Source organism: Enoplosus armatus, chromosome 4 (assembly GCF_043641665.1).
Source record: "Enoplosus armatus isolate fEnoArm2 chromosome 4, fEnoArm2.hap1, whole genome shotgun sequence".
NCBI lineage: Eukaryota > Metazoa > Chordata > Actinopteri > Centrarchiformes > Enoplosidae > Enoplosus > Enoplosus armatus.
In genome coordinates this window covers 23,375,773-23,391,638 of record NC_092183.1, presented here as the reverse complement: position 1 = coordinate 23,391,638, position 15,866 = coordinate 23,375,773, and the positions used below count along the sequence as shown (strand labels likewise).

Genomic DNA, 15,866 nt, shown 5'->3' with positions numbered 1-15,866 from the left:
TAATTAAAAGTTTAATGCTTTATTAGCAATAAAATACAACTTCCAGTCAACCCTTTTGTCATTTTGTAATGCTTCTCCATTAACTGCTCATGATGATCTTTTCTTGAATTTTAATTTGAAAAGTGAGTTCAGGCAGTCAAGTGAGTCACCACCACCAGAGGGAACGCTCAAGAGAGCTTCATGTGAAACTGTGTGAGTAAATATTGGATGAAGGGGTGTGTGAGGGGGAAGAGTGTAAAGAGCAAGATAATGTTAAAGCAAAGAGTCCCCGTGATCAGCTTTTCACAAAGTATTTTTATTCGCGTCCTTAAGTAGATTTAAACAATGTCTTCCTCAATAAGCATTCGTGTGATATTTCTTATGTTCCTTCCATGGGAAACAGTAAAAGACCTTAGTTAAAGGCCTGGCTCAGTCCTGGACAGTTCTCCATTACAGGTCAATCCAGGCTCAACAGTCACTCAGCAAAACAAACAAAACAGATGTGAAGTACAAAAAACAAACAAACAAACAAACAAAAAAAACAAGTGCTGAACATGCACTTAGAACAAATAAATACTGACAATATCTTAACAGTTAATCCACAAGACAATGAGCTTGTTTGAGAAGTGATCATATCTTGTGACACATGATGAGGCAAAAATACTGGTAATACCGGAAGTGTCACGCGGTCATCAACACACTAACCATCCTCGGGTTAGCGCCAACGTTGGAGGATTATTTCAACTCTGGGATCAATCTTACAAATTATGAAAAAAAAAAAAAAGCCTCGGAATTCTTGTAAAAAAAAAAAAAAAGTTAAACTAACATTTTAAGAGTAACGATTTGTTTTCCCTCGCATGTCAAAAATGAATGTGGCACGTGGCACACAACAAAGAACTTGAAAGCAGTGTCACAGTATGTACCGTGTGTTAGTCGCTGGCATATTCCTCTATGGTCAGGTCCTCCTCCTCCAGAAGGGCTCGGCTCGTAGTAGGTTGGGGCTGACTGGCTGGCAGACTCTCCTCAGCCAAACCCCGACCCTCCTCTTTCTCCTCCTCCTCCTCACTGTCTATCTCCAGCTGGCCCGGCTCTTTGTCTGTCAGAGCCTCCAGTTTTAATCTACACACACACACACACACACACACACACACACACACACACACACACACACACACACACACACACACACACACACACACACACACACACACACACACACACACAATGAAGTTGCGGGTTCTCTAACCAAAGAAGATAAATACATTTGCTTTTGTGGGTACTTGAGGGATTCCGAAGATTTCAACAACATCTCGTGGCCTTCATCGGCGGATGAAGTGGCACAGTTGTCACGGCGATAGTTTCGTTTTTTATCAAGCTAACCTAACTATTGTGTCACATGACGTGTGACATATATACAGCACCACTGTGCAGGAAAACCCTTCACACATGAACCGGTATCTCTAAGATTTGAACTCTAATCACCATTTCCAACATAACGGATCAGCGGTTATGATCCTCCTACGTAGAGAACATTACTGTATAATTCTGTGATAGATATCATTTGATTGCTGTACTACTATTACTACTACTAGTATCATCATTACACCATGTTTGCTTTAACCAGGATAATTTCATTCCCACTGTGGTTCTTTACTTCTGTCAACAGTATGCACTGCTGCTGCTGCTGCTGCTGTAGGCGCTCACAGACACACTTTATGTCGGCATTATGGGAAGATGAAAATGTGCGCTGTACCTGCCGGGGAACCTCCTCAGTGACATCTGACCCACATCCTGGATGAAAGCTATCTGAGCTGGGAGACACAGCGCAGCACGGAACACTTGTATTAATGAATCCTCATACACACACACACATTCTAAATAGTTCACAACGCTCTGCTGATTATGGTGAGATGCCAGATAAATTACAGCAAAAAAAACAAAAACCCTTTCAAAACTATCTGTACTTTCAACGGCAGTGTGTGTATTACCTTGGTTCCTCATTGGGTTGGTGAGTTTGGCCAGGTACGGCAGCAGTTCAGTCTGCAGGCTGACCGGTGTCAGACAGAAGCTCCTGAACAGGGACCGGGCAGCCAGGCAGTTCTCCCGGTGCTGAAGGGAACGACATCACAGTCTTGAAAGTCTTTACAGTCTACTTCTTCAGGCAAGACACATTACAAGACGCTGAACAACAGCACTGTCCAGTTGTTTATGCTGATCCATTCATAATCAAACTTTCTGATCTGAGAAAAGGTATATATATATATATATATATATATATATATATATATATATATTTAAAATGACCTTGTTGACTGATGACTTGTTTTGGCTTGATCTTGATTTATTTGGTCATATTTGTTATTACATAGTTACATACATAGTTTGACCACCACCAGAGAGCACTGTCTGCTGTTTGTATAACCAAAATAACTTAAGCTTGTCAGAGTAACCCTCTTTCTGGAGGAACTTCACCTTCTTGTTGACCAGCAGCCAGTTGGGTTTGTGCAGCGGTCTGAAGCCGACAGACACTTGTTGAGAGTTGGAGTGAAGGAGCCCCCTGGTGGCCACTGAAGACCCATAATCCCCCATGGTGCTGCGACACTGAAAAAAAAAATCAGCACAGCACAGCACACACCTTTACACACACACGACACAGATTATTGTTAACAGCCAATCCACCATGGACCATATATTGTTAACACACAGGCAATATCAATACTAAACAAATACATTCAAGTTGTCACTGTTTACTCTACTACGACACAATTCTCCACCGTCGTACACAGGATAAAGGACTGCTGTATTTCATGGTATTCTCACAGTATTATACACCACTGTGCTGCATCTGATAAGCCACCTGGATGTATTTATTCAAAATGGGCTCTCTTGGTCAGAGAGGTTATTTCATCCTCTCACCGCCATCTTTTTAAACGTAGTGCTATTTTCAGCCGCAATTTCAATTCAATTGAATTTTATGTTATATAGCGCCAAATCTCCAAATGGTGGTATGTTATATTAATGTGAAAGTAACCTCCTTAAATATAGTATACCAACAACAGGAACACTTTGGTCATGATTCCGCTGATCAAAGCATTCCCATTAGCTTTTTGTGTCTAGGGAAAGACCGACCGTCCAATCAGCAGTGAGGAGGTCGGCGTCGGACAGGTACTCGCTGACCCGGTCCACGTCCTCCACCTCAGAGAAGAAGTCCAGGTAGTTCTGGTGGAGGTATAGGCTGAAGAACTCTCCAGACATGTGCGAACGCTCAACAACCAGCTGAACAAAAGACAGACGAGATCTGAGTGTTCTCAAAGACCGAAAGGACGGTTAGGCGTGCTGTTCGTTGGGCTCGAAAAAAAAAAAAAGGCATGTTTGTGTACCTCAGGGTTTACTAGCAATGCTTCTCTGTGATGATGAGACAGGTGAGATGGTAGACCAGGTCCGGGGGCACATTCAGCTGCTTCAGCACCTTCGTGACTCTCTCCTGTTGATGACAAAACAACCAAAACATACAAAACTACCTGGCTTCTGTGTCATTCATCCTCATCAGTGATCAGCTGCTTGCTGCTGCTGCTGCTGCTGCTGCTGCTGCAATGGACTTTCAGCAAGGAGCACTGACAGAAACTGACTTGTGGAACTCATGAATCTGAAATCAACTTGATTTCCTGCTTAGACAATTTAAGGTGCAAAAGCAGTGGGGTCTGCTGACACTCCTGCCAAACTGTCGTCATCATGTTCCAATTAAAAACACATTTCTATATCAGATTCCTGTTGTTGATTATAGTTGATCTCCTCTGAACGCCCATTGGTTCCTACTGAAGATGTAAATTCACATATATATATATATATATATATATATATATATATATATATATAGTTTCATTTTTAAAAAAGTTCAGGTTCAGTAATTTCCTAAAACAGCTGCTCACTGTAGTTTTTAATCCAACAAACGGGGGGACTATTTTCAGCAGCGGATTAATCCACATTTGTTGCTCTAGTGAGTATTTGGGGCAGCAGACTTGTATGGAAACTGGTAGATATGACTCACGTTTGCAGTGCAGGATCTTTCCCAGCGCTCTGAACAGGAACAGAGAAGCATCTTTCCCCCCAATCGCCTGCCCCTCTTCCTGCTCCTTTGTCTGTTTGGACTTCCTCTTTTTCTGGTTCGTCCTGGAAATAGCTTTGCCCAGTGAAGTCACAGGCCTGTCCTTCTTCATCCTACACAACCCCTTTTCCAATGACGTGTCTGGAAAGTTACAATGATAATAGAAGTCCTTTGAGGTCAGTTGGTGAGACGGGGCAAAAACAATATTTGGCCATGTGTACACTCTGGACTGCCCCTCTCAATAGGCGTTGGTGAGGGTGCTGCAGCAGCCCCTGATGGATTGCGGACGATATGAGTATTGGAGATTTTTCTTTTTAAACTCTCAATTCTTAACATACTTTTTTTTTTACTTATTTCCACTCGGTTTCCACTTGTAAATGTAAAAAACCTAAGCATCCCCGTCTTTATAATCTAATGTGTGCCGTAAGATTGTGTTGTGACAGAGACCCTGCCCACCGTGCATCGTGGAAAGCGCCAAAGGCATTGCGACTTCAAGTTCTTTGCTCAAAATCACATCACACTTTTCCACATATAAATGCAGCAATTTCTTTTTCCTCATGTAAGTCACCAAAGACATTACTTGCTTCCAGATTACTGTTGTATGTTCTAATAAGTGCTGTGTGGGTTGACGTGTGGGACATTTCTCTTTTATTTTGAAAACCTAGCGTTACCCAGCGGAGGGTCTGTTTTGTTTTGTTGACTCTGGAAGCAAACAGAGAGAAATGTTGCGGATCACACGTTTCTTTGAAAGGAAAAAAAAAGTTTTGTGTGTGTGTGTGTGAGGGAGATATGATAAATTATGAAGTTATAGGAAATAGCTCTTTACAAGAGTTTCAGTGCAATTTGTTGTTTTATCTGGTGTGTTTTTTTTAAATGTGTTAAATCAAGCCACACATGCCACATGTTTGGTATCAAATTAAAGAGGAAGTTGTGTTTTTTAAAATGAAAACAACTTGATTGTCCATTTCTATAATGTTTTTGAGATAAAGCTGTTTGTTTGGATTAAGTATGAAAATGCTCATTTAAGTGAGGTTTCTCCGTGAACTGCAGCAGCATTCCAGAATTCCATTGGGGTCTAGAGGGTTAATCCAGCTCAATACATACCAAATCACACAACTGTTTCTGTTTTGAACAACTATCTAATTAGCAATATCAAAATTATTCCTCAATCAGACAACTTTTTCAGCAAACACAGGAATAGAACACTGAAATTTAAGAGGCAGAAGCCCGGGCCCAAGCCCGCAGAGAGTAGTACTATCTAACTCCGAGTATTCAGTGTCATCACTGGATGGAATTAATGGGGGAGGGTTGAGAACATTGTTTTTAAATTTAGGATTTGTGGGTTTGCGGTGAGGGGAACCATTGGATATTTTGATGATGACATGATGATAAGCACGTAGGTTTAGTAACGTTAGGTAGGATGTGTCCAATACGCTGGAGGAGGCTTAGCTGCCCCAAAAAGAATGTCCCTCCACTCAAAGATAAAAACATATATACACGTCTATAAAGTCCATCTTCCTGCCTGTGAATGTGAACTACACGCTCATTCCCCTTTGTCCACATTGCTGCAAGTATCCAAGTATTGGGTTGATACATTGTCTGCCTTGCCTTGTATCTTAAAATGACAGTTTAGTTGTTTTGAATTTGTAGGTTACAAAGTTAGATACTCTATAACAGAAGATGACACATTACAAGCTTCACCAATGGTATGAAATGGTATACACTTCTTGTCTCCTAAGTGGGCGTGGTCGCCTCCCCACTGCCTTATTTGTCCGCTCATTTTATCCGTCCAATAATTTTCTCTTCCCCCCCCCTCCAAAAACTCCAAAAACAGTTAAATAATAGTTGCCCTAACTTTTTAATTCACCGCCGGTTCAACACCAGCAGCGAGAAGTGATATCTGTGATGCCAGATCTCACCAGAGTGTGTTTTCTCCTGATTTGTTTTTCTGAAAAACTCAAATCTCAAATCATCTTCCCTCGCGTATGACCCCTCTGGCGTGGTGTGGTGTGTGGATTCACTCCTGACCTGGGAGGGAGGAAAACTGGAGACTGTTGATGGCGCTGCGAATATCTCCTGAGCTTCCTGAACACAGTGTCTCCAACACTGCCTGGTCTGGGATGCACATCCTCCCACAGCTCTGCTTAGAATTATGGGGAAAAATATGCGGTAGAAAACACACCAAAAAACTCCAAACACTAAAATGTTTAATCAACTTGCAAAGCTTCCTTTCCTCCTAACCTTTGCTTTCTCCAGGGTTGAAATTCGAGTCAGGACCTTCATCATCGTGGTAGGAGCCACTGGATTAAAACTGGAAACGGAAAAGACACAAAACATTGTTCAGGGGAATCCAGTGTTCCAGTCTTTGGACAGTGGGAAGAAACCGTTGGAATTGGTGCAGTGGAAATGGACATTATACTGAATTTATCATGGCAATATAGGTAAACATGGAGGAAGTGTTGCATCAACAGCAAATTAAAAACACATCAGCACAGAACCTAACGCTGCTGATGTCCAGCTCCTCCTGGATCTCTCTGGGAAAAAGAAAGCGGGAGCTGCTGTCTCCGCTGAGACTGTCCGACACTATGAACAACAGGGGGCGTCGACTGGTCTTCACAAAGCGCCTGGAAGACACACAGCAGGACACAATCTCATCCAGAGCAAGGGAAAATACACAGGTGTCACTATATACTAGACTAATCTGTCCTGTAGAAAGCCTTTCATCCAGCCCACCAGCTCCTGATGCTGAGGGCAAGTTAAACCAGTAGTGCTGGTACTGCTACTGGTCACAATGAATCTGTCTTTGCTTTTATATACTGTGCTGCAGAGTTCTCCTGGTTTCCAGTGTGAAAGTATGAAAACAATCTGATCTCACCTCAGGATATCATGCAGGCTGCCAGGCTGCCTGTAGAACTGGTTTGGGAAATCCTAAAGGGGGGGGGGGGGGACAAGTGATGATCAAGTGTCAACTCAGGTGTGTATACAAATGTATGGAAACAAAACAGCTTTTTAGACCAATGGATCAGTTTGACAACATTGGATCAGAAGTGAACACACAACATTAAAAATAACATGGAGATTAGTCTTTGAAATAGTAGAAGAGCAACTCTCTGTTTTATTAATGAATCAGCCATTCACTACATTCTAGACCCCACCTTGGTGAAAGGGGTTTTCCTAATTATTAGAGCAGCAGCTTCATCTACTACAACAGGTAAAGCTGCACACTGATTTTTTAGAAGCATTCTAGATCAGGCTTCCTACAGTCGGTTAACCAATCCCTGCATAGTTGAAGCCAAATTCTGGCTAGGCTAATTAACCCAAAATGTACTAAAACTGATATTAAGAATCTCTTACTGGCCTAATTTAATCATGTTGGTATGTTCAATGTATTCATTTCTTCAGGCAGGCTGCAATATTGATAGTTTCAAGAGATGCTTTTACTCACATTTTCTATTTTAGCAAACAAATGCCTATATAGGTTCTTAACTACTGGATATGTTAAATAAATGTAATAATCAAATGATTTATTGTGGTTTATAATTCAATACAAACATTTAATAAGGAGGTCCACTGTGCGGACAGAGGATCTCGTGTACAGGTGTATCTAACAAAATATGGATTCAGTTATCGTTACAGAGGTAATGTGGCAATGAATCGTGATATGGATTTCAGGCCGAAGCCAAATCATATTCAAGGACAAGAGAGAACAACAGAGATCATGACGATCTTCTACAGCCGCTGTAGACACATTGGGGTGATTACAGTTGAAGGTGTACTACATACCTCCACCAGGATGAGCTTCCTGTCTGTAGCTCCTCCATCGCCGGCCATCTTCAGGCAGTTGTACTTGTTGGCTCTGAGGAGGAAGTCCTGGAACTGGGTTAACTGGGAGCTGCAGGAAAAGCCGTTCATCCTCCATTCTGACAAAAGATGGAGAATAAAATACATTAAAAAAAAGAAGCAGGGCATAGAGGCCCGTATATTGACACAGGATGGTGGTGTAGGTGCCCCGAGATTATTCATCACACAATTCTTAGTTTGACAGTAACACTGATGGCTATGAGGCAGGTAGGACAGGAAGGCTTTTCCCCCTCACCGTTCTGACTGCTGCTGTATGGCTCCACGTTGGTGGGGTTGGTCCACTCCTGAACCCTGAGGCCCAACTCCCGGGACAAAACCTGGACTGTGGCGGTCTTTCCGCAGCCCGATGGTCCCATCAGCAGCAAGATGCCACCCTGTAGATGACAGCGTGGGCTAAACCTAAACCTTCAGCTTCACTTGAGACCTCTACAGACAATATAAATGTCATAATAGCTCAGACTTCAAGATTAGCTCATTAATTATTAGAATGAAAAATTAAACTTCCAAGTACCTCTGATGTGGTCGTGTGAACTCTCATCCAGTTCTCCACTTCCTCTATCTTCTTCTTGTGGACAGCTAGCTCAGTCTACGCAAAACACACACCATAACCATTATTAGAGACTAGAAGGTTCAGACTTGAACCTTCATCACAACTAAAAAGACGGGGGGGTGATATGATTAATTAATGTGTATGTGTATTTATGCTCTCTCATATGGCTGAGTCAAGGTCTAGGTATTTGTTGATACCCATGGCGACGAGTGAAGTCTTAAGTTATGTCTCATAATCTATTTTACTCCCCGTAGCCCAGCACCCTTTTGTCTTGATGTGATGACAGAGGACTTCAGAGCCATCACAGTACGTATGACCAAAGCCTGCAAGTCCAGAGGGTGGGCATTTTGATTCAGACCAGTTATTGGCTGACTACAAATGCGTTCATGGATACCAGAACATATGTCGACAGCGTTGACGCTGACCTGTGAACAGGGTGAGTATCTGTCCACCCAGGGCTCATCCTGGTCCCTCTGGGCTGACTCTTTCAGCAGAAAGGACGTGTGAGGGTCTGAGGTACCGGGGTCTCCTTTCCTCTTCCTGGGCCTCTTGGACTCAGCCTTGGAGCTCAAAACCTGGCTGCCCTTTCTCCTCCCAGACAGGGAAATGCTTTCCCCTGGAAAATCAGTGAAGGATGGATCCACCCAGCGGTTCAGCTATTATAAATACACAAAAAATTTATTAAAGATCAACAATTGAACAATTGAAGGAGGATATCCACAATAAGTTAACGTTTATAAATTACAGCCAAATGAAAAACAATTACAAAGACAGAACCAGATGTTAAATATAATTTACAGAAAGGGGGAGAAGTTCGGTGAAGAGCTGGTACCTTACCACCAGCAACTGAGGTAGGCAGAAGTGAAGGTGATCTCAATAAAAGTGGCACAAATCTAAACACACACACACACACACACACACACACACAGACACAGATCGTGTAATGTAATGTAATGTAATAGTCATGTAGGCCCCTTAAGGATCGTACCCTGCTTGAAGCAGCTCTATCGCCCTGAGAAAGCTTGTTCATCCTCCACCGTGGCGGTTCACATTGAGGGCAGCAGTTCGGCGAAGAACTGGGAGCCTGAAAAGCAGCGAGACAGTTGTTGGCGGTGATGCCGTTAGATGTAGCCTCACACAAGACAGCAGGACACCGTTCTGTTAGTATACAGCGTGAAGAAAGGCTGGGTGAATATTTGAGGCTTAACATTGCATTAACTTTACCATATCCTTGCTACTGAGCTGCCAAAAGTGTGTTAAGATATCCCACACCTCAAACACATACCCAAATACTTTGAAGGAGTCAAATATTTAAATAAAAAGCATATTTCAGCCTCTGGACAGTGAGATACTGTTGTTTAACTAATGTTAAATATCACATTTTGACTGCAGAATGGAGGAATGGGGAATGGGTTAGCTTAACTAACTGTTAACGTCAGCGTTCGTTTGTTTATGTTTAGCTAATATGATGACGTTATATCCGTATTAACGTACCTTGTTTGACCATTTGGCGTGTCAGAAGCAGACTTCGGGGTTTCCGTCACTTCAAACTCTTGTTCGGGTGTAATGGCAACTAATAAGCGATCCGAAGAGTGGCTTCTGCTGTGTGACGAAAGAGTTAACTAAAGGAGCTATGAGGCAAAACGAAGTTTACCTATTTAAACTTCGGGATTCGGGGTGCCGCCAACTGACTGTGCATTGACGTAAAACCGTCGCAAAGCCGCAGTTCACTGCACTGCTTGTTTTGTGGAAGTCTGCTTCGACTGGTGCGACAGCGAACATCTGGCTAGCTTACCCAAGTCTTCCATCTTGTAAGCCTCCCCCTTTCTCGGGGTTGTTTCTTCACATTTAGCGTCAGAGTGTGAAGTGTCCGTCTAGAACGGCACGGACCGATAACAGGACTATTCTGTCTTTTCAGGTCGCCGTCATCGAGACACGTGTTGGCTGCTAGCAAGCTATGAAGATGAAGAAGCGACCAAACATTCTGTTAACAGGTGATAGAAACGTCTTAGCGTCAATAGTGTGCCACTGTCCTTCTAATAAAACCTGCGGCTGATAAAGTCACGTTGGAGTTGCACGTAAGTCATTAGGACTTTGCAGCTCTTTAACTTTTGTTAAAGCTTGCCAATTTGACCATGAACTTTGTTTGTAAGGGCATATTCAGTCATTTTCATTTTTATCACGATCATCAACGATCAGACTATGTACAGATGGATGTATATGTATCTCCCTCTACATATATCTCATACGTGTACACGCACAAACCACCTACTACTTGTACATGTATGTAGAGTAACTTATTACTCAAGGTGCTGAAACGATTAATCGGTTGATCGATTAAAAAAATAATGAGCGTAATTGATAGTAGGTTACCAAGCAGAAATACCAGACATGGTTGCAGTTTCTCCATTGTGAGGATTTGCTGATTTATGTGATTGTAAACTGAATGTTTTGGTCTGGACTGTTGGTTGGATGAAACGACGTTTGAAGGTGTCATCCTGGTGCTCTGAGACACTGGTACAGGCATTTTCACTACTTTTTTGGACATTTTATTGACCCAATGATTAATCGATTGATCGCTAAAATACATGGCAGCTTATACAATACGAAAAATAATCATTTGGTTGCAGCCATAGTGGAGTTAATATGAAAACACCAACGCTGCCCTTTTAGCCAAATCTAGCAGCAGAGACATAACCTGCAAGCAGTCCACAGTCCCCCATTCCCCCCCAGGTTACAGTAGATGAAATAATATCCCATTACCACCAGCATCACCCCATTTCTAACCATAAATGATGCATTCATGCACCCATGGTTGGGTAGTTGGAAGGCAAAATTCAGCATCTTCACTGCAGAGTCACTGGTATTGGTCAACAAACCCGATCAGATCTCACGAGATAACGTGGTGTGCATTACTTCACCTTTCTTAAATAGGGAAACGCATACGTTCTTGAATTAAATGTAGAATGTTAATCCTCTCTCTCTCTGACAGGAACCCCTGGTGTTGGAAAGACCACTTTAGGAAAGGAGCTGGCCCAGCGGACAGGGCTGACCTATGTCAACATAGGAGACCTGGCCCAGGAAGGTAAAGAGGAAGGAGTATCCTTTGTCCCTCTGTTGGATCTTAAATTAAAACCCCTGTTGGCCATTGTCCTTATGCTGCCGTAGCTGGCCCTGCTTTGAGTCTTCACTCAGGTTTTCGATGGGTCACATTCAGACTTAGTGTGGCAGAGTCATCCTGTGGCTGTTCTAATGATCCTGATTCTCTTTCACCAGGACAACTTTATGATGGCTACGATGAAGAGTACCAGTGCCCGATTTTGGATGAAGACAGAGTGAGTTAAATTCCACATGCAAGCTTTGAACCTGGTTCTGATATGCCGATCTGGATTGCACAAAAAATAGAAACAGCTGATTGTTCCATTGGACATGATTTGGAACCACTGCACTACTCTGCCTCTGCCATGTATGTCTAAAGTTATACTGAGAGCTTGGATTCCCAGTGTCCTTTCTTACATGGTTCACCAGCAACCTTCATTGACCATGATAACATATTGAAGTTAGGGTTAGAATCTCATTCCTGCGGCCTCAGCCCTCTGAACCAGGCCAGCCACTCCTGACAGTGGAAGACCGGAGATAAAAACCTGAAGTGGTAATGTGTTATTTTAAACTTGTTAATTTCTTAAATAAAGTTGCACTCTAGTTATTAGTGTCACCAAAAGAGGGCATTGCAGGGGCAGTTTAGTGTGTAATCTAATTAATAATTGTTAACACAGCAAAGTGAATTATCACTACAGATTGAATGATGTTGGGTGGATGTCAAATGTGAACATTGTGATCCTGCAGGTGGTGGATGAGCTGGATGAAAAGATGGTAGACGGTGGTGCGATTGTCGACTATCACGGCTGTGACCTGTTCCCCGAACGCTGGTTCCACATCGTCTTCGTCCTCCGCACAGACAACGCCCAGTTGTACACACGGCTAGAGAGCAGGTAACCTCCACTTCATCTCTCATGTATACTGAACCTCGATGCATGCATGACCATCTGACTTTAAGCCTGCGGACCAAATCAAGCTAATGCCGGAGTGATTTCAGATATCTTTGAGTAATTTCAGACCTTTTGCAGCAGCTTTCCCACTTCCTGATAAACGCGAACATCAAGTTATTTTAAACTTTCTCTCACTACGTTGTTATGCCACTGTTGGGACACTATTGGTGAAATATCACATTGACACAGTCGTAAATTATCAACTCAATGACGTATGCAAATCTAACACTGCAACTCCTTACTGTAACTACCAACTTGGTGAAAAGAATATAAAATACAGTTTTAATAATTATATGGTTTTGGTATTCAAACATGGTCCAACAATCTACACCCACTATACTAGCCGTGCAAGGCTAGCTGTACACTTACTGCAGCTAGCCCCAGTAGCCTATCTAACATTACCACTATAGTAGTAGTGTTCATCAGGAAGAGCAGCCCACAAGGAGTGGTTATCCTCTAGTATTACATTATAAAGTAGTTCCTGCCGGTAGAACATCAGCAGCATACTGTTAGCCACTTTTCAATTTTGGCATAACTTTTTTTTTTTTTTTTTTTCCATGATCTTAGAGCAGTGGTGTCAGTCTTTACAACCACACATCAGGAACCTTGACTAATAATTCCAGTATATAGATGTCCCAAGTCCCCCACCCCCCAATCCAGGTCTCTCCAATCACACAGGGACAATAAGATTAGAGAAGTGGCCAAATCAGCCTCTTATCTTTCTGAACATGTCTCATTTAGGCTCATTAGCAGATAATGTTGTGACGTTAAGTCATGAATTACCTGTTAAATACAGGTGTGTGTTCACCTTGGCCTGAAGATCGCCTGTGTTTGAAACATTACCTGTCCTCTGTGTGACTGACAGGGGTTACACGGGAAAGAAGCTGCAGGATAACGTGCAGTGCGAGATCTTCCAGACCATCTACGAGGAGGCCATGGAGGCCTACAGCGAGGAGATCGTCCATCAGCTGACCAGTAACACTCCCGAGGACCTGGAGCGAAACCTGGAGCAGATAGTGCAGTGGACTGAGCAGTGGATGAAGGACCATAACTAGAAGCTGAACTTTCCTGCCTGCTGGGTTCCACTGGCAGGGCTGTCAACAAAAGTTATTTGGACAATTTAAAAAAAATCCGATCTGCATTTATTTTCATAGAATTTGCCACCATGAAGACTAGTGATATGTTTAAAAGTATAATCTCTTTTCTTCAGTGGTTTGTTTTACCTGCCTCTAGTTTGCAGGTAGTGCTGCAAGGCTGAGTTACTCTCAAATGGCAGTTAAAAGATGTCCTGTAAACACAGTAAACAAACTGTTAGACACCAGCTGTCTGATTACCAATCGCATGATTTTTTTTAACTAGTACAGACTAGTGTCGAAGTCAAAGCACTCTTGAACTGCTGCATTCATGTCAAAATGTTTTTTATAAATAAACGATCACTGGGAAACCACATTCTTACCATGTCCAAATGGTAGTTACATAATAGGTAGGGCAAGATATCAAACCCCACTCTGGTATATAAGAGCCTACTGCCTGAGGATCTTCTTTTTGTGGCCCAGACCATCTCTGAATGTGGTCTGAGCGATCGGATCTCAATGCGTCCTCTATGCGGCTGGTATTGGAGCTGTCCACTTGTGATTGGATCACCCAGGATACATGTTAATACCAGATCTGAACGGGGCCTTAAGACTATGTGTTGGCTCCTATGGACTTAACGGTTCAGTAATGTAACAAGTTGCCAGGTTGGTGCAGTGCTTTAAAAGTGAGAAATGAAATCAATTCTATAACGTTCAGGCAGCCAGGGTAAGGAGGCTTAAACAAGTGTGACGTGACGCATCTCTCAGTTGTGGTGAAAGACGAGCAGCCGAGGGTTGATCGAAGCAAGTTAAAAGAATATCGCAGTAATCAAGATGTTGATTCTGTCTTATGTTTCTAAGTTGATGAAGCAAGACTGAACCACCTCATTACCAAATGTAATCACCAAATTTAAATCGTGGCTGAATGTAACACCAAGATTCTTAGCTAGTACCAATTCAGAAATATTCTGAGGGCCAATAATAAGAACATCTGTCTCAATAGTATAATAATATATAAAATATAAAATAATTTGTACAATTCCTCAAAGTAAGATACCAAAAAAGTATTGTTTTGCTGTTGGTACTGGAATTTATATATTGATAGAAGTATAGAAAAGTGTAAAGCAACTATACCAGCTCTAGTGGTATGGTTGATTGATGTTGTGTAATAATATTTCAGTCACACATTATGTGTTCAGACCCATGTTTCAAACTAGCAATTGCAGCTTCAGATCTCTTTAAATGTGCGCCTCAGCTTCCTTCCTTTCATGATGGGCTGGAGTTTTTGGCTGGGCCACTCAGACCTATGAGTCCTGGCCCCTGTCTGATGTTGGCTGCATACACAAATACGCACTATAGTCAAATCTTTGCTGTTGCTGCAGTTAGTATACAGGAAATATTAATACTTCAGTGTTTTATACTAACAGGAAAAGATGCAATGCCTGTGCCATCAGACAATCTGTGACTTTAGAATGCCATTGCTGATTCAATTTCACATTTTTAAATGCTTTGTTTGTTTTCACAGATCTTCCTGGAGCTGTTTCAGCATCGTTTGTAATTAATTTATATGTGTGCCAGCTATGCAGCTAATTTCCTTTTGTGCGTTGCTTTGGCGGACAGTAGTGTATATACCAGCGTACACTCAAAAATCAAGTGATTTCCATAACTTAATTTTCTCACTTTTCCAGTGTGAACGCACGACATCGGTGCTTCCCAACCTGAGGATCAGGGCCCCCCACAAAGGGTCGCAAAGATAAATCTGAGGGGGTCACTAGATGATTACGGAGACAGGACCGCAGAAAAACATATCTGCTACACCAAATTCTATTTCTTTTTTTCAGACTTTCCTTTTAATCTTTGTGAATTATTAGATCATTTTAATTTCAATAATTATTCAGTAAAACAAAGAGGGAAAAAAAGTCAGTCTTTGGTTCAACTAGTGACAACCTGTGAAGAGGGGTCTCAAGGGGACATTGCATCGTTTGCAGCTAAAAAGGTTGGGGACCACTGCACTACATACTTAAAACCTGCAAAGTATCATGGGCCTTTATGTGGGCCCAGCTTTGTCACCTGCCTGGCCTGGCCTGTCTTGTAGAGGGTGTGTGTGTGTGTGTGTGTCAAAATGTACGGTGTATATTCCTAAATTTCATTTTCAATTTGAATCCTTAAGTCCTTTTGTTACGTACTTTGTTAAGTAGCTTGTAATTGAAATACTTCCTTTAAGAGCAACTCGTGTCGCAGCTTTCTGT

The 15,866-nt window shown here is 42.2% G+C and overlaps 2 protein-coding genes across 2 annotated transcripts; one reads left to right on the top strand and one right to left on the bottom strand.

Moving 5' to 3' along the window:
- Positions 1 to 274: 274 nt before the first annotated feature.
- rad17 (RAD17 checkpoint clamp loader component) lies at positions 275 to 10,062 on the bottom strand. Its single transcript, XM_070904405.1, has 17 exons — positions 9,990 to 10,062; positions 9,484 to 9,579; positions 8,921 to 9,151; positions 8,457 to 8,531; positions 8,181 to 8,319; positions 7,868 to 8,004; positions 6,960 to 7,012; positions 6,583 to 6,708; positions 6,326 to 6,395; positions 6,113 to 6,224; positions 4,028 to 4,225; positions 3,360 to 3,463; positions 3,109 to 3,255; positions 2,452 to 2,580; positions 1,968 to 2,088; positions 1,733 to 1,790; positions 275 to 1,098 (listed from the first exon to the last, which is right to left on the bottom strand). Exons 2-17 carry the CDS (start codon positions 9,523 to 9,525, stop codon positions 909 to 911), a joined length of 1,932 nt encoding a protein of 643 aa, XP_070760506.1. The 5' UTR covers positions 9,526 to 9,579; positions 9,990 to 10,062; the 3' UTR covers positions 275 to 908.
- A 177-nt stretch (positions 10,063 to 10,239) lies between these two features.
- Positions 10,240 to 13,993, top strand: ak6 (adenylate kinase 6). Its single transcript, XM_070904651.1, has 6 exons — positions 10,240 to 10,306; positions 10,414 to 10,489; positions 11,488 to 11,580; positions 11,772 to 11,830; positions 12,342 to 12,487; positions 13,410 to 13,993. Exons 2-6 carry the CDS (start codon positions 10,453 to 10,455, stop codon positions 13,597 to 13,599), a joined length of 525 nt encoding a protein of 174 aa, XP_070760752.1. The 5' UTR covers positions 10,240 to 10,306; positions 10,414 to 10,452; the 3' UTR covers positions 13,600 to 13,993.
- The last annotated feature ends 1,873 nt before the right edge of the window (positions 13,994 to 15,866 follow it).